The sequence below is a fragment of the Puntigrus tetrazona genome, chromosome 2 (assembly GCF_018831695.1).
Source record: "Puntigrus tetrazona isolate hp1 chromosome 2, ASM1883169v1, whole genome shotgun sequence".
Lineage (NCBI taxonomy): Eukaryota > Metazoa > Chordata > Actinopteri > Cypriniformes > Cyprinidae > Puntigrus > Puntigrus tetrazona.
The window spans coordinates 3,406,339-3,433,472 of NC_056700.1; the positions used below are offsets into that span (position 1 = coordinate 3,406,339).

General features: G+C 37.6%; 1 protein-coding gene across 1 annotated transcript in view; it reads right to left on the reverse strand.

Moving 5' to 3' along the window:
* Positions 1 to 4,900: 4,900 nt before the first annotated feature.
* The window catches only part of wnt9a (wingless-type MMTV integration site family, member 9A), a 30,057-nt gene continuing 7,823 nt past the window's right edge, over positions 4,901 to 27,134 (reverse strand). Inside the window, 3 exon segments of the mRNA XM_043254412.1 lie at positions 4,901 to 9,014; positions 12,174 to 12,436; positions 13,975 to 14,234. Coding sequence (XP_043110347.1) covers positions 8,526 to 9,014; positions 12,174 to 12,436; positions 13,975 to 14,234 — 1,012 coding nt within the window. The 3' untranslated portion in view covers positions 4,901 to 8,525.

Consider the following 27,134-nt stretch of genomic DNA (forward strand, 5'->3'; position numbering starts at 1 on the left):
AAGCGATGGCGAGTGGTCCTAACCAAGCATCAATGTGTGACGAGTTAGGAGTGAGAATGTGTTGCTCTTTCACAGAATAACCTACAAATGACAAACAGTCCACTTGCATTTCTGGTCTGGGGTGCCACAGGGATCTGTGTTTGGCCAATATTCTTGATTATATAATATTGCTGGGTCAGGTTGTAGAGCCTCTAGACACCTCTAGGGGTTGCTCATCAACACATTCTACACTTAACGCATTCCATTACTCCAGCATAAAAATACATACAGTTTTTAACCTACATCTTTGAAGTAGAAGGTTAGTGAATGTCATCAAGGGAAATGTAGGGATCTGAGCTATGTATATATTTTTTTTTCTAAAAATAAAATATTGCACACACAGTTCTTCACAAATGTCTATTTAGACTTTTACCACTGCACTTCGGAGATTAAGATGAATAATGGAGTACTAGATGGAATTTCCTTTCAGATTAAAATGTTGCTAACCGTGCACCTTTGCTGGCAAAGTGACTGATTCACCCACAGCAAACGCAAGCATGTAAGATCTGCCAGAACCTGAGGCCCAAAGGACAAATCCACTTCATGTTTGTCTCATATTATTCGAAATCCAGCTATGGTCTCCCAAAGTTTTTTTTCCCTAGCTGCGCAAGTATGTGCGTCAATGCAAAAAACACATGCTTTGTGTATTATTTATAGACGCATTTGTTTATTTATCATAATCTTCAGCTAAAGGAAAACCTGTCTCACTTCTACCACCCATTCTCATAAACTATTTGAGTTGTTTTCAGTTCAATCTCTATTCGTCTTTGAAAGAATACCATGCTTTTATTCCTTTTCTCGACTACCTGTCATCTCTGTCTGACAATTTAATCTTAGCTTATATCTTTGTTTGCCTTTCTGGCATCTTAGCCTGAGTTAGAGATCATCATCTTTATCTTAACCCCAATAAATAAATAAATTACAATTATTTAGTTCATTTATTATGATTGTCTTTTTCGTGAACGTACTTACCCATGTGAGAATTTAAGTTCATGGCATATTTTTGAGTTATTAAAAATAATTTAAAATGTTACACAGACTAAATATTTGTCAATTTTGGGGCTGTTTAGGATGCAGTAAAAGCTTAATAACTGAGATAAAATTTTAAAAATTTTATATTTGCCATTCTGTAGACAATTTGAATGATTTGTGGTCAGTTTCTTTACCCCTGTTTGCTCATACAGGAATATATGCGCTCTGAAATATAGCATGTTGCACTTCTGACAAAATTTTTTAACCTTTCCCACAATCCCATATAAACCACTTCATTTCCTGACTGTTTATACTGTCCTAAGGCAATAAAGGCAAACACACCAAAGGCATGCATTTAAAAAAGTCAATCTTTACTTACTTATATCAACATATATTGACATATTTACCCAAAATGTATTACACATAAATAAGCATACACATTTGTTTGTGTTACTTAATATATTCCAATTTCTAATACATTTCATTGTACTTCATCACAAATGTACATACAGACTTCATGTGTAAATTTAAAGTATTTTTGAGGTTATTAAATTTCTGAGAAAAATAATAAGGTCTATAGAAAACATAACTAGGATATAGTTGGATATTTGACTCTCCAACAACCCAAATGTTTTTATGTAGTTACAAGCATACATGAAATATTAAAATTTCCATTATGGGCGTGTGTAATTTACATTATAGATCAAAACATCAAAGTATTGTTCATTTACTTTACTGCTGACCTTGTTTGCTCATAAATTAAAAAAGAAAGCATCATGCCAGTCTCCAAAACACATGTGTACTATACATGTGTAAAATATAGATCTTATATATTTGGTGGTTGTAACTGTAATAGCTTGACTGATGGTCTGATGGTCTCTCCACAAACCTTCGTAGTTGCCTAGAAGCACTACCTGTGTAAACATTGTTCAACTTGCAGTGCAAACTCTTCCATTTCTGTGGCTTCTTCACCTTGTAGCCCTTGATTTCACATCCAACCTCAGGCAGAATGAAACATGCCTCAGCACAAAGCTTCTGAGGAATGGGCAGCTACACACTTCTGCTCTGTGGGAGACTACTGAGGGGACTGCTGTGTACTTGTGTTGTTTTCAGGGCACAAATACGTTTTAACTAACAGATTATCTCACTTTCCCACCCTTCTTGACCACATCAACCCATCAACCTTTGCAGACAAAATGATGAGAACGTAGGAAACAGATTGATTTTGTGTGTGTGTGTGTGTGTGTGTGTGTGTGTCTGTCTGGTTGGGTTTTTTTTTCTACAGTCTTTGCTCTAGTTGCACCCACTTCCTCAATGGTAACAGCTGTCAAAACGTTGCAGGATTACAGTACACCGCACAGTTACGGCTGGCGTTAGAGCCTGGCACAGGACAGGAAGCTAGGAGGGGTGATGCATGCTGGGAATAAGGGTCATACAGAGCGAGGTGAGAGCAGCCCAAGGGAGGAAAAGCTAATACGATGCCATTCCAATGCTTTCGTTCCTTAACGTATGTCAGACATATCCCAGGGTTTCTGTGATGATCTAACAAAAATGAACCATGTGAAAACTGAAAGTCCTGTACTACACCATTATATTTAAACCAACACCAGAAACTGTTACTGAAGAAACATAGAGAGATGCCAAATCTGCATACAGTTATAACTATTCAGTCAGGACCAAACAGTCTGTCAAATAATAACGATAAAGTCTTTATAGCCATCGGAAGCACTTTGTTTCGTTGGTTCTGTTGCATCGACTAATAGAAGATAGAAGAAGATGTGAAGAGCAGCTTGTATAGAGAGGTAGCCAATAAAATACGCTAATGGAGGGCTGCTCTAAAATGCACTTTAATTTTAGGACTGCTCCCCTAGTAGTCACTTTGAAGGGTTAGTTCACCCCAAAATAAAAATAATTTAATTAAATACTCACCCTCATGTCTTTCCAAACCTGTAAGACCTTCTTTCATCTTCAGAACACAAATTAAGATGTTGTTGATGAAAGAGCCATTCTACTAATGTATTTACCACGTTTTTGGACCTGGGAACATTTCAGTTGCGTTGCTGTCTGGAAGGTCAGATAGCTGTCAGATTTCATCAACAATTTTTGTTTTACAGCAATTCCCTTTATCGTCAGAGTTTAATTTTACCAAATCAGTTTGGGCAAATGCAAAAAAGCCCAACACCCAGCCATTGGCAATTTTTAGGCACCATGCAACCTACGCAATCACCTCGGAATGTGATTTCTACCTGATGTATCATAAACGTTCAGTTATTATGCCTTAAGATTTTATGCCATATGTATGCATGTATGTGATTTCTCCTAAATTGCTATATCTCTTGTTGTATGACTTTAAAGTAAATTAGTTTTAGAATTATTGCGCAAATTAGTTAAGTAAAACACTTTATTCCTGAGAATACACCTTTTATATGCATACTGGAGGCATGGAAAAGACATATGCGATGGTACGGTACAAATATTTTACCCATCCCTTATTCTGTCTCTTGTTTTTCCTATGAAGAATCACAGCTGTCCCTTATTTTCCTTTTCTGAAGTTGGCAGAAACCCTCTCATTATGTAATCCACATTAAAGGTGCATTTCTTTCTGAAAGATGGAGTTAGCATTGTCAACTTCATCAGCTTACGCCGACTCATAAATCACCAGCATATTATATATACATATATATATTAATAAATTAAAATATGTTCTTGCTATTTTTTCCAAATACATTCATGGTCATTGCTTTATTTATTTAATGGCTTAAATTAATGATTATTAATCTTTTAATAAGCCCAAAGGTTAGCTATTAATAAATGAGACTTAATGAAGTACATTTTCTGATACCAAGTCACGTTCATCATTAATTTTCCTGCGTTCTTAGCATACGAGTGTTATTGGGAAACTCAGAGCTCTCACTATAAGGCTTCACACAGCTGGTGAAGAACTTGAGGCTGTTGACCGAACAAAAGATCCTCAGTGGGGAGTTAGTATCATAATCTGGCAAAGTTCTTTAACTTCTGATTCAACATAATCAGAGATTCTTGAGTCATGTCAACATGATGTGGAGCAGGTTTGCAAAAACGTGTAAGCAGAGAGGTGCGTATAAATGCTGTTTTGTATTTTACAAATCTAAGACATGTCAGAATTATGCTACAAATGATGAAATTGTATACTTTATATTCCCCCCCCCATGTCCTGTCCATCTGCCCAGATGTACATCTTCCTCTCAGCTCACCAATTCTAACTAATTACATCTCTGGTGGCGAGTCTCAATCCCGTCCTCGATTACAGCCGGACATTGGAAGATGCTATTCCAGCAGGAGTTTGAAACGGATGGCTTTAACTGAACCAGGGTTGTGAACTTTATATGAAAGCCATTAAATATAAAGTCATTACAGAAATCTGTCATTGGAAAAAGCACCTTGAGACAGCTGTTTCCTGCCTGTAATTAATCTCTGTTCCCCCAAAATAGGATAAAGGCAAGAACAGGAAACTGCAACACACAATGTTGATCGGTTTCATGTTCCCAGTTCCTTGATGACGTCTTTACACTTGATTGTGTAGCTTTCCCAAATTTCAGAGGAAAGGGGGTCAGTAAAAGACCAGAAGGTTTGTAATATCATATTACATGTTAACCTGCCAGCATAGGTTACTTTTTAAATAAAGAAAATATAATATAGCTGAATGAAATCCAAGGGGATTCCTAGGATTACCTCCAGTGATGCTGATCAGTTTTAGTTTTCTTCTTTTTTTACATTCGGTCATATTTTTATATTTTAGAGTTGATTTTACCAATATAAATGAGCCAGTTGTCAGATAAATGAAATCTATAGTCTACATCTGTAAAATCAGAAACACAATATCTCCACGTTCTTTTAAAAACTCTTTTATTATTTTCAGATTTTCTTGCCTTTGTTATACAAAGATGTTAAATAACTTAAATACATTCTTACCAGTCATTCATGATCAGTTTATACCTACAAGCTATACACATGAGGTAGAGGAAAATAATTTAGAGGAAAATAGTTTCCCATAAGACAAGAAAAAGTGGACAAAGACGAACTACTGACAAAAACTCTGCCCTTAAAAGAAAAAAGAATGCCTTTTAATAGTTACAGCATTGCACAAACCCTGACAAAAATCAGAATAGTGACCAAGCCATTGGAATTTATGGAAAAAAATGTCTCTGCGATCCACTCTCGATGAATGTAGGTCTAAAACAATCGACTGACTTGCTAGTTATGTTTATTTCATATAATCAACAAAATAGTATAAAACAGAATAACATTTTAAAGCCTTTATGCTACAAGTGATAAGATTGCTACAGCTAACTGGGACATGTATAGCCTTATTGTGGGGGTTGTAGTTTAGTATCGGTTACATACTAAATGTTTTTAATCTTTGGTATACATTCCTTATAATAAATAAGGACAAATAGGACTGGAACTGAATTAGAGGGTTTGCATCGTTCTTTATCTTGGGGGGAATTTTTCCATCAGGAGCAATTATGTTGTAGAAAAAAAAGCAAGAAAAACAAAAACATATACCTCAACCCCAGAAAGCAAATACCCAATTACGAGAAAAATGCAAGACAGAGAAAATATATAGAAAATCATCTTGAACTTTACAAAATGTACAATTAACACATGCTCATAAATCATTTCGAAATAAGTTATAGTTTGTCTCCGTGTCCATTTTTCCTACCAAATACATTTTATACAGGTTGCATTGGAAAGTAAGAATAAGGAACAAGACGACAACAAAAAAGAAACGTATAACATATGCTTTCACAATGCCTTCTGTCAATAAAAAATATTACTGATTACTGAGAACATGCAGCATGCCAAAAGTGATATCTACATTGTTTGTCAGCGTATTTAGTGAATCAGGACAGATGTAAAAAGGGCAGATGAGGAGAATTAAATCTTGTATGCATGTCATTGCTTTTTCCTGTTCACTTCTGCTGTGGGCAGACAACATGACTGGTGAAAAACTCGGCATAGCCATTATGGTTTCCATTTAGCGTGCTAAAGTCTATGTTTGTGTTTCCATGCATTCTTTAATTGGCATGTCTCCCCATCAAATAACTATTTGGAATTCAGCTCGTTACTTTAAATGAAAGAAAAATTGAATCCCTTCTCAGACAGAATAACTTCCTGCACCCCTTGGTTTTTGTAGTAAAAATTTGCATCAAAATCAGTTTTTCTTCATATTGATATGAAGTATCAGCCTTTTTTTCCTCATGGCAAATACATGAACATCCTTACTTGAGAAGCAAAAAGTCTTACAAACTAATACAAAAATGGAAATGCGTATTTTTTACTATAAAAAAAAACGTTTTTTTGTAGTGCTGTCTATTCATGTAGATGTTGATGTCTTTTTAGTTGAGCATTCGCCAAAACTTTCCTTATTGAATTATCCATCAGATCCAAAATTAAAAGTTAATTTGCTCATTTAAAGATTTGACACAAATAGGATCAAATACAGTGCTTTCTTGATGATGCATACTTTCACAGAGATCTATTATGGATAATTATCTAAAATTGTAACATTTATTTACAAAGCACTGAACTTGGCACTTCATAAAAAGTTTGAAATAAACGGTTTAAGTTTTGAATTTGAATTTAAAACAACAACGTACCTCTTCTCAGCCAGACAGGTCTAAACATCTTTATTCTGGAAACTTCTGTCCAAAAGCGGTACGCATTTGCCTCACTTTTGTCTGTATGCCACAGGAACATAACCATAGCTATTTACAATAAAAAAAAAAAATACATAAATAAATAAAAGAGCTTCCAAGCTTCAGTGCGTGAATGGTGCCATTTTTCTTGTTGTCGGTCTCTCACTCAGTAGTTCATTCACACTAAACTAAAAAAATAAAGGAGCATATATAATTAATTCATATATATTTTGTCATATCTTAATTTCCATATACTGTATTTACACAATGTGGGTCTCAACAGAGTTTGGCGGTCTGAATACAAAGTCATACGTTTGTGCTGCCACTAAACTGATTAAAAGTCTGATCAGAAACTTAGATCCTGTCATTTGGTCACACAGAGCATTCTCCACGCAGGCTGTTATGTTAAATAATTTTCAAAAATATGGAATTTCAGTGTTTATATTTTACGATAAAGATATATAGACTTCTACGTCCGTAAAAATATGCCATGTTCAGCCTTTCCACAACTGTGAACGGATTCAATGAAACAATTTTGTCAAATATGGCATTTGTCCAATATGGTTGCTCATAAACGTAAAAGTTAACAACGTGACAAGAGAGAACCACAGTCAAGCAGTACATCATCTACACTTGAATTTAAAATCGTTCACCGTAATTTTCCAACATCTGTATCTGCTGGAAAATGTTTTAGAGTAGCTCTGAGGTTAATTATCCCTTCCCCCTAAAAATACAATGCAAAAAGGGGAAAATTAGGTTAAGAACTATTTTACTGCGATGCAAATTTGTCTGTCGTGTTTATTCTCAAATCATATTTGCTCCCTCCAGCTGTCAGATTGTAAAGCGGCCACGAACCATGGCATATTTCATATTTAACCAGCATTGTCCTAAAAAGCACTGCTGCATCGATTACAGCAATGAATCAGCAGCTGGATGGACAGACCTGTCATCAAGTGGAAGCCTAAATCACGGAGACTAACGCTCCTTGCGATATCTCAGAGATGTCTTTACCATCCAACGGCGCATAGTGGTTTCACTGGTTCCCTGAACAGTCATTTGAAGAGTTGGTTTAAGGCCGAGTTAAATCTTAAATAGACTGGCAAAGATTTCCTCTGTCAAGCAAATAATAAAATAAAAAAGCAAAAAGGAAGGAAAAGCACATTTTCCTTCCATGCAAGGACTGAGATGTTCCATAAATTATATCCACAGAAGAACACAAATCAAAAAAAGTATTGCTTTCCTAAGGGCCTTGTCGAAGAGAATTACAACACAAAGTGAATGCAAGCACACAAACAATAAAGCATTTGTGTGGTTAGTGGTTATTTAACATACTCAGATAAGTGGTGTATATAATAGAATTATAATGTAATTTTATCTATGTACATATGCATACACACTCTTGTGTGGGTGTTGTAGAATAAATCTGACGCCACCATTTTTCATTGCATATTCCATCTCCAAGTTGGAATTAAGTCACATACGAACACATACGGCTTGAAGCTATTATTCAGAGGCTGTCAAATCACTGGACAAACAATTGTCTGCCCAAGACTGGACTTCACTGCTGATTGATATCTTGGCAGACGAATTACTCCGTAAAATGTTTAATCTAGTTCCAAGGTGTCTCTCAAAGCTGTAGACCATTCCCTTAGGCTTGGTGTATATTATACAGCTTTTGCGCTGCTCCGCATAGAAAACAGAAAAAAATGCCCTGCAAAACCTCTCAAAAAAGTGCTTTCGACTAGTCTTTGAGACCGTTCCAAACCAACGGTTTGCTCTCTTTTTCCTTCCACTCGTTCAGACTGGTGAGAGATTATCTGCATGGTCGTGAAGGTTTTACCCCTTACAGGTGTAAACCTCTTCTCTTTGCGTGCACTGTTTGCATTCAACATAGCAGCACCAGCGCACCTGGCACTGACAGGGTCTCGTCACCACCCGGCTCTGAGTGTTGTGGCCCCGGCCGCAGCAGATGGCCTCGCAGTTCTTGTCCTTGTAGCATTTGCGGGCCATGGTGCCTGCCGAATACTTGCTAGGCCTGCAAAAGCTCGGCGAGTCCTCGATGTGGAGAAGGTCAGAGGTGCGGGGAATGAGTTCCGTTCGGGGGCCCGGAGAGGGCTGCTGGCCCTGGGTTCGCGTCTGGGAGATCTCGCCTTCCCCGGTCGCCTCATTGGAGGGGCTGGCCAATTTGATTGAAGTCTCATAGCGCTGCTTGAGCTCCTTGCCGATTTCGTGGAAGGGTGCCAGCTGCCTCCAGCATGTTTGCACGGTACACGAGCCTGAAACTCCGTGACACTTACAGGTGGTCTCCACCCCCGCCTTGATCACCTGTGCGGGACAAATGTTAAAAGTAGTCAGCCTACGCACATCAAAGGAATTACACCAGAGATTTTTGCCAAACGTCAACATTTACGTCTCCAATTATCTCAGCAGACACAGCACAGCGCTCAGCTGCGATACATCAAAGACGCGGTAAGCGCCGTGTTTACCAAACCCTTATGTTGCTGCTCATATTGAAAAATCTGTATAGGTCAGTTAAACAGATGGGCAATGCTATTTACAAAACAAGCGTTTTGAGGCAGCGACTTTGATGTCCCACATATTTTGATTGCTTTAACCTTCCTAACCGAAGACCGAAGATATAATACAGGCCATTGAGGAGTATGGCATTATCGTCATTCTTACCTAATTGCCGTAATCTTGGGTTTATCAAAAGAAGCATCAGTTGACATTAAAAAGCTGTGCTTCAAAATATGTCAGTTATGTGAAATGTTAAAGTGCCCCTATTATGGGTAATGAAAGGTTTATATTTTGGTTTTGAGAGTCCCCAACAACAGGCTGACATGCATGCCAGGTCAAAAAACACGTCTATTGTCTTATGATATATATTTATTTTTACCTTACTTGCTAAACGATGCCTCAACAATTCACGTCACTAATCTGCAGGGATTGGTCAATTGGTTTCATTTTCACTTGCCTGTAATGCCTGATAAAGCAGCGGTTGTGAGCACAGTGCTGCTTTATATAGCATTACCAGGGACACCTCTATTTTTACCGCACAAGTGGTGAAGAATGAATTTGCATTTTCATCAAGACCAATGTGAAAAGATCAACAATTGGGCAGCCTGTATGGTAATGTTTCATGTTGACGTCAATAACCGTTCCAATTTACCGTTAATCATTTAACAGGTTTTTACTGTAGCACTTTCACTGTTTTTTTTCCTGTTAAAATCACAGTAATTTTTTACAGTGTTGTGTTCTTAACAAGCGCATACTGTTAAAGCAAAAAACCCTAAATCCAATGCCTATGCATAGAACCCTAATTCAGTTCTATGCATGGTCTGACCTAGGTATGACACATAACATTTGCTCTTGTTTTTGTTGCATCACACTGCGTAGCCCCTTGCATCTTGCTACGCATGGATGTATACTAAACATTACAGTTTTTTACAACCCTTACTGTTACTAACAAAATTGTCAGAATTTTTTTTTTTAACAGCTTACAACTAAAGAACACGATTTACAGATTTTCAGAATCCCTAGCACACATTTCATCACATCAACAGTACAAAATCATTACAAAAGTTATCCATTTTTGTATTTTGTTAGAATGCGTTCCAATATGGTAGCATTCTAAAAAATGTAGTAAATTGCTGTCTTATTCAGTTCTGTATTATATTTGGTTCTGATCTTAAGTTGAACAGTTTTGAAAAGAGTATATAAACGTGCAAATTGTGGCCTGTAGGTGTGTAGGTAGTTTTGGCGGTGGTTGTGTTTGAGTAAGAGAAGAATTCATGTAATTTGAAAGCTGTAGTCACTGAAGGGGTTTGTGCCAAAGCGATGATAAATGATCCACAGTTTAGCCCACATAGACTGCTGTTGTGCTCACCATGTGAAAGGTTTTGAAAAAAATGACCTAAGAACTGAGATGGGTCGTAAGGATTGTAGAAACTGTAATATTCCAAAATAGATCTGATATAACTATGGATGAGTTGCTGAGATTATTCATTTCATTGATCTAACTCAAAATTTCAATGATGTAGCTGAAAATGATATATATCTGGTGCATTACTTTTACGCATAGTTTTATGGAAAATAACAAAGAATCACAAAATTTTAGGATGACGAGACTTGTTAACCCTTCATTTTACAGTGTTCTTGTCTATGCAATGTATAACAAGGACATTATAAAATAAAGTTTCATGCAACTAACCGTAAACGGAACCCTAATTATAACCCTAAATACATGTTGTTAATTAATATTTCTCAGTACTTAGATGTATAATTACACTTTACTAAATGCAGCCAATCAGTCCTTTATTTAGCTTTTTTCCTTTATTCATAGCTACTCATTTTCAAGAACCAATGATTTGAATCAATACTACATATTTCATTCAGAATTTGTTTTAAGATTCCACTTTCTGTAGTATTCTCTCTACTAGTCTATTTACAGTGATGTATTTATGTAGTGGCATAATTAAACATGCATCACATATTTTTCACTAATATTGAATGATTGCACAAATAACTACTCATTAAAACCATAAAACTGAACGCTGACCATCCTGTTACCAATGATGACTGTTTTGTGTCTAAAATCTTGAAAAAAATACATCAAGGTTCTGAAATGTGAGTGAAAAAAAACCTGAAATAAATGTGACCCCGTAATGCCGAGAGCACTACCGACCACAGTGTTTGATCCATTCAACGTTTCTGTGAGAAAGTGAACTTTAAGATATGCACATAAAAGGTGCTGTCTGGACATTTTGTGTTAAACAAGTGGTAGACTAGTTCAACAGAAACTGCAAATCCACCACAATGGAAGGAGAGGAAAATGTGTAACGTCAGCTTTAAAATGCAGGTGATGCCGAGGCTAGCACATTCCAAGTTTGTTCTCCATATGGGATTTGACCCCAAACCCCGTACACCTCCTTACATGTGCAGATGGACCAAAATATGCAGGGCTGTAAATCTCTTATCGCAGACAAAATGGCCTGAGGACGACTACTTGAGATGGACTGAGCAAAGAGGGCAGGTCTGCTGAGCGCTGCTGTAATTTATATTCATCCTACAACTAAAACTAACAATATGAGACAATCTATTGGTGCCAGACCTGTAGTTTACTTTGGCTCTCCGTTATGGGTCTTTTTCTGTTCTTTCTTTTTTTTTGTTGTTGTTTTTACTCTTACGAGGGCCTCAATGTTACCTCGGCTCTTTCTCTTACCAGAAACAATGGAAGACTTGGACAAACTTAGTGCTCTTTAGACTGTAAGGGAAACCTAACCTTGATTAATGGGCACTTATTATAAATTACTGAATTAAATAGCCAATTTAAGTGATTTAATATGGGACCTATACAGCTATTTGAATGACCCTAAAGAATTTATGAAGCTGAACATTTAACCACCACAGAGAAAGAAAGAATGAAAGAAAAATAAATGATACAGCCACCTTCTTTTACAGTATACTACATGCAGATAAGCCTACCTTCATTCCTACGTTGCTGTTGTGCATATCTATCCGGGCGCGGAGATCCTTGTTGGACCTCTTACCCAGGAAGTCTTTGACAAATTTGTTGCTGTACTTGAGGTTGTCTCCGCAGCCTCCCCACTGCCAGGCCTTGCGGTTCTCCAGGTCAGGAGCCTCGTCACAGGTGCAGCGCTCCATGCGTCCAGCGCTGCAGGCTTTGGCCATGGCGTGGGTCAGTCCAGCCGAGGAGATGGCATAGAGGAATGCCGTCTCCTTGAAGCCTGCGAGAAACATGGAGATTAAGAGGCAGCCAATAGTTCATTCCTGACCTTCAATCCTGGGATTTTTATGGAGCATGCTAGTAACACTTCCAAGCCCCCCTTGCACTTATTTAGCAAGGACGCATGAAATGAATTAAAAATAGTAAAGGCATTTATTTTGTTGCAATTTATTACGTTTTCGCTTTAAATACTTTCTTTTAATCAAAGAAGTTCTTTTAGTCCTTTTTATTTTGAAAGTCCTCTTTGGGCATTCAATTAATATCAGGTGGCCTTATATTTAAATTAATAATTTAGTACAATGCACTTATTGTGTACATACATGTTTTACATTGTACTAACATTTTTACAAAATACCTATATATAATTGCATCTGTAATTAACTTTTGTAAATACATTTATGAATACACTCTTGACCCATCCTTTACACCATAACCAACCCATACCACCAAACCTGTCCCTAATCTTACCCGTATCCACCTCAATAATGCAATACAACATGACCATAACAAGTGCATTGTACTTATTTTTTGATGTAAGTACATAGTAGTTAAGGCCACCTAATATAAAGTGTGACCCAATTAACTAGTAATTTTGCAACAACCTGTCAACGGTATGTGTGCAACTTTTTACAGTCTCGTGAAACTATGGTTCAACAAGACAACTCAAGGAAGGAAGTTAAAATAGCACAGTTGCATCAGCAGATGTTTTGTTTTTATATCACTTTTGCTTTCTGTAACCCTATCAGGTAAGTTTAGGGTTGGGCTTGTTGTAAAGTATTTCCATCACGAGAGAGCATTAACCTTTTTTGACGACACTCCCCAGACAATTGAATTCTGAACCGCTCCAGGATTGTGCCCGAAGCTATGTTCAAAGCAATATGTGCAACATATGCAATAAGGTATGTAGTATCAATGTTGCAGAAATGTGGCAACAAGCACGTATTTTCAGTGAGCCTGGGCTGGCATGCTGCTGTCAAGCAAATGAACGGCTAAAAGGCATGGTGTTGTGTAAATGGCCTCTAACTCCCATTAGAGTATTAGATTATTAGGGTTAGTACAATAAGTTGACCTTTACTTGCAAAGTTACTTATAGTCAGTAAACCATTAATATTGCATATGCATTGTTAGGGCTGCATGATTATGACAAAATCATAATTGTAAATTATTCCCTTGAAATTGTAATTGCGTAATTACAATTTTCACCATTTACACTGAATGATGTTCATACCACTGTTTGAAGCAACTGCGTGCCATATTTTTACATTAACAAATACAAGCTGAAAACACTATAGCTTAGTGTTTATTGCTTTTCTATAATATTAAGCCTCAAATGTCAATTATAAATGGATTTGCTTTATTCTTTAAACAATGGTAAAATGTTAAAGAACCTGTAGAAAAAAAACATATATGTACTGTGCAAAATAACATAAGCGTATTTTGGACGACTAAATGCCACTTTGAACAATTACATACAGGCGTTTATAACTGTAATTGCAATTAGAAAATTGTGCAGCACTGTATAGACGGCACACTACTTACCCCTCTTTAAAATGTTAGCCCTGTAGCGGCCCTCCAAGGTGCAGTTCCATCTCTCAAAGCGAAACTGATACTGGCACTCTAAGGCACTCATGCTGATGGCCTCCATCAGAGTCTCGGCCACACCAGGGTCCCGTCTGCACATTCTGCGCTGCTTCTTCTCCAGTTTGAGTCGATCACACAGCTTGTAGTGCGCCTTGCCCGCCCTTTCGTCTGGCTGTGAGCTCAGTGGCAAAATGGACAGGGGTTCATTACCTGTTAGCCTACAAGAGAGACAAATACAATCACCGTTACTGAGGATCTGTTAAAAGGACAGATAATTGTATCTTTACCATTTAGAAATGGGTGTGTCGCAAACAAGCCCAAAAGTCCATTTAATATACTCACTGTATATTGTGATATAAATGTTCTCTTACCGTGATATAAGATATTGATATTTCCACCAAACCCTAATCCTAATGTTTGCACACAGTTTCTACACAGTTTGTTTTTCCAATGCACGTTCAAAGAAAAAGAAATCCCATACGTAAAAAAACAATCTTTTGAAGTTTATGTGAGATGGGTTATGCATGCAATTTTGTACTGAGGGGGACTGTATATTGTAATACCAATGAGATCCAGTTTTATAACAGGAACATGTTAAAAGCCAAATTCACTTTCACCGCACCGCAACACAATGCGTTTCTGCTTGAAACAATAACAATCAATAACACAGAGGACAAAGTTGTATGAGAAAAATATTATATGCTTTATTCCTGAAATAAGAGCTGTTCTTAATCAAGTAATGCCAATTCAAACTTTGATGAGCTGATAAGCTGCAGAGGTTGACTCGTACTTTTATTAGTTTATAGTGGCACCCTTCCAAAACAAAACTGATTGCGTGGAATATCATATCACAGCATTTGGGTCCAATGCTGACAATAGTTATTATAGACTGATAAGCCTTTTCTGTGCATTCATGACATTTTGTGCTTTTACGTGAAAGCGTGTGATGCAAGTCACACTGGATGTTACAGCTACAGACACTGCAATGAACGGGATGCGATGTCACACTCCACAGCTACAGTTTTTAATTAATAATACAAACCACAAACATTAATAAATTCAAAGTATAAAAATGCATAATCAACGCATAACACTGCAAAGCTTTGCAGCGTGAATAATTTTACAGAGCCAAGAGGTCACTCCTTAAGGTTTCGATTGTCAACTGATCCAGCATCAAACTGGAACTTTACCAAATTTCATTTTCAGTATGTTTTTTTTTGTGGTTGTTGTTGCTGATCTCCTTTGTTTGTATGTGCATGAATGGAAATAAAAGGAGCACAAAGTGTGACCATGTCTTAAGTGTGATATTATCACAGTCCAGATGAATTGAAACTTCCTTACAGTTTTTGCAACATATTTAAACATTTTTAGACTTTACCTCTAAAAATGAAAAATGAATAAGGGGTGCTTTGGGTACTTTTTATGTGTGTCCTGTCAGCTCGATAGCATGATTGAATTCTGGTGTGGCTAATGTTCTCAAATGTCTGATTCCCTATGGAAAAAATGAGCCAAACAGGGTTTCCAGACTTTGGGAAGTGGTTCCCAACACTGTTCAAAAGTATGCATTTTGGACATCTCCCTAATCAAACACACCTGATTCAACTCATCATCTTGTTTCATGAACCTTTCGAGACCTGAAATGTTGACGGGTTGCTAGGTGGCCCAAGTGAAAACAGCCGATTCTTTATGGCATTGATCATTATTTGTCGTTCGCCAAAGTTGGGGTTTTGATCAAATCCCTAACCCTAAGAATTAACAATAATAATAGGAATAATATCACCAACAAAAACCACAGAAATATCAGCAACCAAACTAGGAACACATATAAAGTGCACATGTACTTATTTACTAGTATTTAGCCGATATCTAATGTTTTGGGCATGGTGTAGGCAGCATGCGATAGAGCAGCACCTCTTTTGTCAATTTATTTTAGAGCATGCAGGCATAAAACACACTGACTGGGTCTGCCGCATAGCTGGCGAACATCTAACCAGCATTCTGCGGTTTGTGACGAGGAGAGCTGAGAGTTACTTTCATAACACATGCAGGGGACAAGACTGTCAGCTAATGACCATATTGGTCACACCAATTGACAGCACTGGCAGGGCAGTAGCTCATTATGTGCAATTTCTGGGTTCCTTTTACACATTCAATGAGAGGCAGAGGAATAAATGGATTTACAAAACTCACAGACTCGGGTCTTAAAACACATATGTTATTACAGTGAAGATTATAGCTTTAAATCTGCCACTTTTGTCTCCTAATATAGTTGCTGGCTATTATTAACTACAACCTAGGGGTTGCCCGGAAAACATAGATCAACAGAGCAGCAGATGTTGATATTAATGACAGCGCTGAAGGTATTCTGCTCTGATCACTTTAATGTAATTTTTGCTGAGTATGTCAAGACACCAAGTTTTGGCTCTAAGTACTGATTTTTTTCATGCAGTTTCCAAACGTTCATGTAATATATTCTGAGCTGCCTCATAAGGAAATCGTGACACAGAAAAAAACATGATGTTTATTCAGTTGCTTAAAGGTGACTTCACTTCAAAATATATATATATAACACTTGTGTTTTTATTAAGTTGTAACCTGCAGCCTTGTTGTGAGATCTGGTTGAAAAAATGGGGGAATTCTGGGGGAAAAAAAGAGTAACTTCAGCTGCTTTTCCCAGGAAATCTTTAAGCGAATGTGTGAGGTGCTCAGCAATGACCACAAACTTCTTGATGGCTTCATGAACAAGCTTGATCTACGTCGTCACATACTACCTGGCGATATCATCTTAACATTTTCGAGTTGAGTTAGTTATAAAGTGTACGCCAAAATGCTGTCTTGCATTATTTGTCATCTCTTGAAAGCATGAGGCGTTTAGGTTTTTTCGAATAATTTGCCGTCAAGAAACCACAACTGCATAATCCAATTAGGACATTAGACACGCTTGTGGCTTGCCTGTGTGATCCTGTAATATCCTGGCTCGCAGAGAGACCACCCTCAACGTACCGGCATACTACGCTCCTCTGGAAATGGAAAAAAGGAATGTTCAATTCCTCAGCAAAGTGTATCTTTCCATTATAACTACATCCTCATATAGTGGCTATAATATACTTGCGATTTCTTCTTGTGCAGCTCAGACGAGAAGGCAGACTGTAAGTGTAACCTCAATAAGCAAACAAGTGCAATGACGCTTCTGCAGAGAAGCTGACAAAATAAAATATATGATGCAAAGGGCTACCAGAGCCAAAAATACAGTCTACAGGTTTCATTCCAAGTACTAAAGGGAAATTCTGAACACATAACACAGATTTAAACAGGTGGCTGCAAATGTCTGTGAGACATTTCTCTCGGGAGCCCTGACGAGGCATGAGTTCAGCATGTTTAAATGAACACAAACACAATCTTTGTAAGCTGAAGCTAAGTGTAAGGAATCTGTTTACAGCAGCAATTTGACATCTATTGACAAGTTAAGGAACAGAAACTAGGCAAGCAAAGACTTGCAAAAGCATATTAACAACACCCACAGCCATAGCTTATTTGATAATGACAGTTTATCCCTCTGCCGTGTTTAACACTAGAAGTGAACTTCATTCAAACTTGATTTCAAAGAAATAGTACATGTACACATTTGGTACAAAATGCAATCACCCACAAGTGACCGTTGCTTAATTATTATCAAAGACACACAGTTTAAACCAAAGCTTTATACTTCTAATGGCAATGCCTGAAACTTCAGTAACGCAGTCATTGTTTGAGGCCCAAAACATATTGTACAAAAGTTTGTGAACACAACTTCTAGCTACACAAGCTTAATTGCATGATCAATGTGAGTACTTGTTGCCACTAAAAAATAATATAAAGTAAACATGTCCACTACTGTCATGGCAGAGCAACTTCAACTTTCAAATTTCGTGCATGAACCAAACACATGCATTTGTGCATCTACCCTTCAGTCCTTCATTAAGAGTTTATTATAAACCGATAACACGCAGACCACCAGAGACATGTTGGGCTGTAAGAATTTAAGCAACTGCGAACAAACTGACAGATCTTACAGAACAAAACAGAAATGTCATGTCTGGCCTCTGAGAAGTCTTTGAGACATGCTTCTATCTGAAACACAAAAGCTACTATGGAACTGGAGAGCTGCCAGAGACACTGAGCTCCACTAATCCCTGGGCTACTGGCGATGGCTTACAGCCCAGTATTTTTAGCCTTTTACCCAGAGTGCTGGAGGGCAAGCCTGGATGTGTGAGAATGGAGAGCAGTCAAGTATTCAGGCTTTTGAAAGATGAAGTCACCTCAGCTATGTGTGAGCTTTTATGTGTGTTCTTTTTCCAAAACTGTATAGATTTGACGGACCGCTCACAGTCTACAGTATGTCAATAGAGACCAGCAATAAATCTTACAATGAAGTTTTATCTCTGGACAAACTTTGGACTTCTTCAAGCAATAGTTCGCCCCAAAAAGGAAACTTGCCATTTTGTTATTTAATAAACCTCATTCAATTCCAAAACCGTGCTCTGTTATTTCCATAGAACACACAAAAAAGAGAATTTTTGTAGAATCTTCACACAGCTCACTTTCATAAGATGTTATTCATGGTAAGTCTTCCCCCTCGCCGCAACTGTAAAATCTTACTCTCCATTCAGCACATTTAAAATGATTCATGTTATGGTAACTGTATGGTAAAATGTTTTAATAACACTTTTTTCAAGGCATACAAAAAAAAGAAAGAAATACATAAATCATATTTTTTCTTAGACTTTCCAGCTTGTTCACATGCGCATTTTGGAGTAAACAAACCGGCTGTTTTAACTGTTGTACAGCACTTATTAAGAACTTAACTATATAGAGCGTTGCAAAACTTACAGAAAAAAAGACAATTACCTCTTTTCAATTTAAGTTAGGACTACACCCAGAATAATCAGTGTTATTACATCTCCCATTCGTATGAATGATTATTATGAATAATTGTGTTCTTGTGAACATTGCAGTAAGCGAACCCATTTAAATCCCTACAGGCTGTCACTGCTGTCAAGCCTGACTCTATTCAACAATATGTCTGGATGGAACATTATTATTATTATTAGAGATTGCTTTGGTATTTTTTTCACAAACAAGTTAAAAAACACTTTTTACTATGTACTAATTGCACAACAGGTCGTAAAAAACATGTTTTTTAGATGACTGTATGTATATGTGTGTGCATTTCAGAAAGAGAGAGATTAATTTATGAACATACAGCACGACTCTGTCTATCAGATCAGAGATGCATCAGTAGGATGAAGACAGATGGTTTTGTGCTAGAACTGAATTTGCTGCCAGTACTTTAAATATGTTAACAAAATGGTAGGATAAATGATAATATATCTTGTTCTCCAAAATCATGAATGTGCAATCCTGCTTCTTGGGATCCACCTTCCCAGAGAATGTCGTTCCAGCCCTGCTCTAACACACCTGTCATTTTCAGGTGAACTCAAAGACCTTGACTGACTGGTTAATGTTTGTTTGAACTAAACACTGTGTCTAGAACTTCATTCTTTTAAACTCTTGTGAGATTCATATTTGCTGCGGCAAGGTTAGTGTTATGGGTCTCTACGATTATACTGTAAACGGGGTACAGATGTGAACTCCCGTCTGCAATATAAGACTAATTCACCTCACAAAAAAATGAGGAAACTGAAATGTTGAGTTCCAGAAACGGTCAAAAACAGACCGGCTTGCAAACTTTTCTGAGAAGTCAGCTGAACACATCTGACAGATGCAATTTTAAGACAGAGTGCAGCCCTTTTTATACTCTGTAGAGGCAGAGGAAACGATAAGGAAAACACAGAGGAAGGCAAATGCAAGTATAACAGCTAAACAGTTTGACCATGAAACGTTCAAAAAATAACCAACCAATATATCAACCCACCATATCAAACAAGAAGTGACTATTAAACAAATTTATACTACAGGCCGTTGAATGCTTCAATCTGGTTGGCTGGCAGCTCTTTGACCGCATTACAGTTCCACTTCACTTCTTCAAATGGTTTCAATTATTTCAAAGGTCTTACAACAGCACAATAACCAAAACTTACACTGACACTGGTCAAACAAATAAATTTAGCAATCAATATGATAAAATTGACAGCTCATTCCATGTTTTGCAACTACATTCAGTTTTAAGTACGGTCTCTCCCTTAGAGACAACTTGACTTCTCACAAGCGAAGTAACAATGGCGCTGTTAGTTAAGAAAATTAACTTAAAGTTTCACTGTTTTAGCTGAACACTTTTAAGAGATGCACAGACTCTAAAATAATGCTCTCTCTCTCTCTCTCACTCACATACACACACACTTAACTTAGCTACTAACTGCATTAGTTTGCTATCAACAGTTCTAGACTTTGTTGGATGAGATGCAGAAGAAATAATCCTACTTACAATAGCATCTTAAGTACCTTAAAATATATCATCTGATCGATGTCTTGACATGTGACATCCGTAGCATCCGGGCCATTGAATTATTAGAAAAATAATGGACACCGAGGTGTAACGCAATTGGCCCTTCGTCAATTATTCCTTGCAAAACACTGATCAGCCACAACATTAAACCTTACATATACAGTAGTATTGGCTAAATGACTGGCTCAGAACATTTCCAAAATGCCGTCTTGTGGGCTGTAAGTAGTGGTTAGTAACTACCAAAAATGGTGCAAGGAAGGACAGCCAGTGAACCGGTGACAGGGTCATGGGCGCCCGAGGCTCACTGATGCACGTGGGGAGCGAAGGCTACCCTGTCTGGTCCGATTACACAGAAGAGCCATTGTAGCTCAAATTACTGAAAACTTAATAACTTAATGCTGGTCATGATAGAAAGGTGTCAGAACAAACAGAGTTCCCAAGATGACCCATGTCCACTGCTGAGTGTCTAAGTTAGACCATGGAGCAATAGATGAAGTGTGCCTGGTCTGATGAATCATGTTTACTCTTAAACCAGTTGGATGATTGGGTGCATGTCTTGTTTACCTTGGGAAGAGATGCATTATGGGAAGAAGGTAGGCTGGTGCGTTATGTCCTGGACTGAGTTCAGCTGGGAAACATTGGGTCCTGACAGTTAAGTTACTTTGACATGTACCACCTACCTAAAGATTGTTGCCGACCACAAACACCCCTTCATGGTGTTTCCTTTTAGCTGTGGCCTCTTTTAGCAGAATTATGCACACACTGCAAAAAAAATGTTCAGGAATGGTTTTAGTTCAAGGTGTTGTCTTGGCCTCCACACTCCCCAGATCTTAATCCATTTGTGTAACAATAATTAGTTTGATCCAATTCACGGAGGCCTCATCTCACAGCTTACAGGATTTAAAGGAATGCTTCATCCAAAACTGAAAAGGATCGTTTACTCACCCTCAAGACATTCACGTATATGCCTTTCTTTATTCAGAATAACACAATTAATGCAATGACAGTGAATGGTGCCCGAGTTATGATAAAAGTAATGTGAAGTCTGTGGCTTGATGCATCAGCACAAGGGTGATTTACATGATACTGGGCAGGTGGTTGCTATTGTGGCTGATTTAATGTATATATAAAATAAAATTAGGGGTAACACTTTATTTCACAAGTCCACTGTAGACATTCTTCTAACAATAAGTAACTTTATTTTGATGGGTCCAACATATAACATACTGACTCTTCAAAACTTTTTTTCTACTAACCCTAAACCTAACTCTGAAAATTAGAAAACATGTAGTTGACACATAGTTGACACGAAGTTACAGAGTGACTTATAGTTAGTAGAATGTCTAAAGTGGACTATCAGAATAAGGTGTAACCAAATCAGGAACTAAGGTAACAAACGTAAACACAGGGAATGGGATACTCCAAAGGAATGTAAAATAAACTAAGGGCACAAAGAAATAGAGTCTCTAAGGTAACAAAAAAACTTATCATGAGTAATTTTTAACAATAATGAAGAAATACATTAAAATAAATCATTCTTTCTGTTGTGTTGTCTGTGTACTGAGATGTTACTATTCGAAATGAAATTATATCTTATTTAATATTTTAATAATTTTTTTAACAGATTGTCTTGCCTCAAACTAAACAGATTAATATTTATATTTTAGTAAGATGTAAATGCATATTACAGATTGTCTAGTGAACCATTCACGCATGTCTATGTTTTGACATTAAAATAAATGACCTTGTAATATTTTTATTTAAAATGTAATAAATTACTCTTGTATGTACCTGGAATGTTCATATGCTACACAAAATGAGTTCAATGAAAAAAAATATGGCTAAATCTATCCATTGTTATATACGACCATATTAGCCAGCTCTAAAAAGTGATCTATGTTATAGGATTATGACTTACTGTAAAGCTTCTTTTCAAATGTGTATTGTCAAAAGCACTACACAAATAATTTTGACCTGACTTATATTATGAGCCCCAGACCATTTACAGTTTTTCAGGTATTCACATGCAGCATGAGATCCTACCAGCACCGGTGTGTTATCTTTAGAGTTGCATGATTTTTCACCACTTGGCTTTTTCCATCATGCTCTCTCACAAGTCTTTGCTGTAGTTCTGTCACTCAGCGCTCTGGGGCTTGTTTGCCCCTTTTTTATTACTGTCAGCACTTCATATTACCCGTGACATAACCGTCATATGCATTTTCCGTGGCGAGAGTTGAACTAAAATGGTTCGTTACACACTCTGGATGTTCTTGCCAGGTTCCTTAAAGTTGTTGTTTGTTCTAAAATCTGTTGTCTGTCTGTTCAGCGTATTTGTGATTAGATCATGCAATACAGTGTTTATGAATAACTCATGAGCAGCAGAGTAGATTGCAAAGATGAAAATGAGACACGTGCAAAGCAACAACTCCATAGTGCACTGCAGTAAAGCAAATTGTGCCCTTGTCTAATGTTGTCTAAGTCGAACGCTAATGTTACGGCATGCTGACGGCACAAGGCACCAAATTAATGTTGTAAGTTTTGGGTACATGTCACTTGAGGGTATGGGAGCGTCAGGTGACTCAGGAATTTCACCTTAACAGTAAAAGAGCAATCAAGGAAGTAAATAAAGTGCAAATTGGAGGAAGTCCGTCAACTGACCAATCTGAAGGATATGATATCTGCAACTTATTATAGTAGAACATATTATCTACGCAGTTTAACAAAAAAAACAGACAAGCGTAACTAACACAGATCCTGTAATAAAGTTCCTGTTATATTTAGCATTTTTACTAAATGCAAAATAGCTCCTCGAAAGCTTTTTCTGAATTGCAGCTTTTCCGCACCGCTGCATGCAAATGGGGTTTCAAACTTTGTCATTCTCTCTGCTTGCTGTCCACTACATGACAAACGAGTGACATTCCATTCACAAGATCATGACCTTCTGTTAAACAGTTCTTTGCATGCACCATAACGGTAAGTGTTGCATGTGAGCTATGAAATCGTTTGGCTCACGGACAACATGATGTCAGAAGAGAAGAGATCATCTGGGAAAAGAAAAGGCTCCCGTGGGAAAGGAAAGGTCAGTGGATAACGTTAAAAACCTGATGTTGTTCGTAGTATGGGATGGAGATTATAGAAAGCAGATGTGAAGAGAGACAGTATAACTAATCACACTGAAAATCCTGACAGTTTGAGATATGGACTACTAAACAAAAGCTTGGGAGGAGCTTGTTTATCGCCCGCTAACATCACTCCTGTGTCCTTCAACATTAAAAAGTTCATGTCGTAACAAAAAATGTGTTGTTCTTTTAAAAAGATGCACATATTTTGATGTGTTGACTACCATATGTACATGTAAAGTCTGTAATTAAAATTTGAACTATACTTAAGTAACAAAAAAATACTCATGGGCCATTTCACAAATGGAAGACTGCATCCCCTGGAGGCCGCATATGTCATAAAGAAGATCTTATTTTAGAATATTAACAAATTTGACCATTATCCTTAATTAAGTGTAAATTGTTGTATTATGCTTATGGCTCGCAAATATAATGCTTAGTTAAATGAAATAAACCAGGCTTGATGACGTACGCAGCCTAGAAATTCGTCCTCCGGAGGCCTTTAAGTTCACCTAAATGTCACATTTATGTTTCGATGCACGGATTTTATTTAAAAATGTATGTTTCCAAGACTCTATGTGTTTCAGTTGTTTAGTTCCTGTTGAGGCTAAAATATAGTACGCAATGTAAAGTTTGAATAAGTTGACGCTAAACTCAAAGTGATTAGACTTGACAGATTCCCTAGAAAATTGAGTAGTATACTATTCAGTGAGAGGATATCAAACATGTTTGATATTTTCAGATTATACTGCGCATGTTGTTTACCTGGATTTTCTAGCAAAAAGGCACACTACTCTGTCTGACTTTGTTGTTATTGGAACCCATGTAAATATAGCTCTTAACTTAATCTGTTCTCTTTGCTTCCACAGCCACCCAATGTGAGAAGAATGGACCTTAAAATGGGTCTAACAGCAGTACAGATCCTCCTCTTCTCACACAAGGAATTGCTCCCTCGAAGACCACACACAGGATTTTTTAGATCTGGCCCACCATCCACTACACCCATGACAGCCCCTGCGTGTTTTTCCAGGCATGGCTCAAAGCTAAGAGGAGAGCAAGTCTGCTCAGAGTTGGTCCTTGAGGGATGCTTAGTGAGTATTTGGACTGGGTGCTCATGCATTGTGCATCCGCCTTCACAGTATTTGCGCGAGAGAGGAGGATCTCAAGCACCCCAGTGTCTGCTCCAGTCACAGCTCACCCTCCTGAGCTCGTCCAGTCTCTCCACAAGCCTGCAACTGATCCAGAGCCGGAGCCAGCACCCACCGTGAAGGCAGAGTCCATTCCCGGCATGGAGCTGGAGATTTGGTCTCAAACTCAACTCCTGGAGGGCCACAGCTGTAATCAAACACACCTGATCCAGCTAATCAAGGTCTTCAGGATCACTAGAGACTACAGTATTAGTAGACTGGTAGTTTTAGGGTAAGAATCAGTTTGAGTTATCAGATGCTCCTGCACTGTAAAAAAAAAGTTGTTTCAACTTGAAATTTAGTTTAGTCAACTTGAAATTTTAAGTTAAGTGACAACTGAAATATTGTAGTTGATGCGAGTTAACAGTTAACCTGTCTTAGTGCCAGGACACATGAATTACATTTTCAGGGGCTAATTCCAATTGTCAAATGTGTGTAAGTGAATGTGTTTTTCACTAACAAAAACTTTATGATGCTCATTCAGAGAATTTGATCTTTCAGTTAACATCATGTAAATTCACCCATTTCTCCATGTGGTGCATAAAAGTAAGGTACAGTCTACTCTGAGAGTTTGTAGTTACAAATGAATGAGAATAAGTTGACATGTAGTTAGAGTTACTTATAGTAGAATGTCTAAAGAGCACTATCAAAACAAAGTGCAAACAAATTAATAAGCATAAACTTTCACATATACTTGCAAAGTTTATGATAGTCAGTATGTTGCATGTTGTGGACCCATTAAAATAAAGTGTTTTGCAAACAGAAGTTATTAAGCAAAGTTGCAAAGTTACTTACTGTTAGTAGAATGTCTAAAGAAAAAAAAGTGTTACCATTAAGCTTATAAAATATTATGGACTAGTTCAACATGGTGCATATAGATTATTATTATGTTTTTATCAGCTGTTTGGACTCTCATTTTGACGGCACCCATTTACTGCAGAGGATTCATTGGTGAACAAGTGATGCAAAGCTAAATTTCTCCCATCGGTTACAAAGAACAGTACAACAGAACATAGAGTTAATTTTTGGGTGAAATATTATCTCTTTTTTTAAGGTGTGCACTTAGTGAGTTCATAACATTTAGTGTATCTGCAAACAAACTACACAGCAACACTGAATATCACTGCTTTGCACAAAAACAAGTCCTCACACACAAGACAGTTAACAGTCTCGAACATAGACAAAGCGAACTTGCTTTCAGCGAGTTTGGACTTGCTGGTTGTGTGGTCTCTCGGCTGGCAAGTAAGGGTCCCCAATTACTTCAAATGCATGCCAATCATTCCCCCCAGCTGTTGACCCCAAACAAAGCCTTTTCTCAGACACCCCCTCCCCAGCTGTCTACCACAGTAACCCAAAACAAAGACAGATGTGAGGAAAAGTGTGAGTTACTCGCACAAGCCAAACAAAAACCTTCGAGGAGTCCATTCGTGTTTCTGATTTGGCTTGGAATGCACTTCTTCAATTCTCTGGACAAAAACATGGCAATCCTAGCCAGATCTCAACAGATGTGTCAGCAAGATGGATTTAGCGTTAGTCCACGATGTTCGTTCGGACAGAGTGTTTCAAGATGCTTTAATGACATTTCACACATCGCAACGAATGTTATAGATACCAGAAAGACAGCGAGCGGATCGTAATTGCACAATATCTGCTCAGTGTCAGCGAAATGAACCTGACCCTCCAACCCTGACCCTGTCTGAGCTGATTTTGTTGTCAGAACAGCTCCTCCAGGAGGTGAGGGGCCCGAGAAACACTCCACTAGAAAAAGAACACCTCCTCTGTGAGTACTGAAAACACCTCCTCCATGGATGGATTTCAGGTTGCTGTGCCGGAGTCTCATCTAGAGTTTGTCTGGCTTGACCCAGCAGCAAAAAGCAACAGTGGTAGATCCAGCCAAGCAGCAGTGGCAGCCTGTTTTACATCTTTCCGCCCCCACGTGTGGCAGCCAAAAAATCCTAATGACTCCTTTCATAATGATCACGCTCAAGCAAATGTTTACCTGTGGGGTGCGGTTAGCGATTACTGGTTTGACAGGTGGATACACCGTAAGACTTGCTGGATGTGTTTATTGTTTATGAGTTTCTGAGTTGTGGAGAAATTGTGGCAGCTGTGAAAAAAGTGATAAAGTACTTTTGTGTATTATGTTAGGAGGGCAGTAACTTTTTTAACCTTTTTTATTTACTTAAAACTGTACTACTTACAGGTCTACTTACTACTTACAGACAACATTTATTTTTGTATGTACTCAGGTAGCACTTTGAATCTCAGTGTCCTCTTTTTTAGAAGTAAAGAAGTATCTCAAAAATATATATTATATATATATATATATATATATATATATATATATATATATATATATATATATAT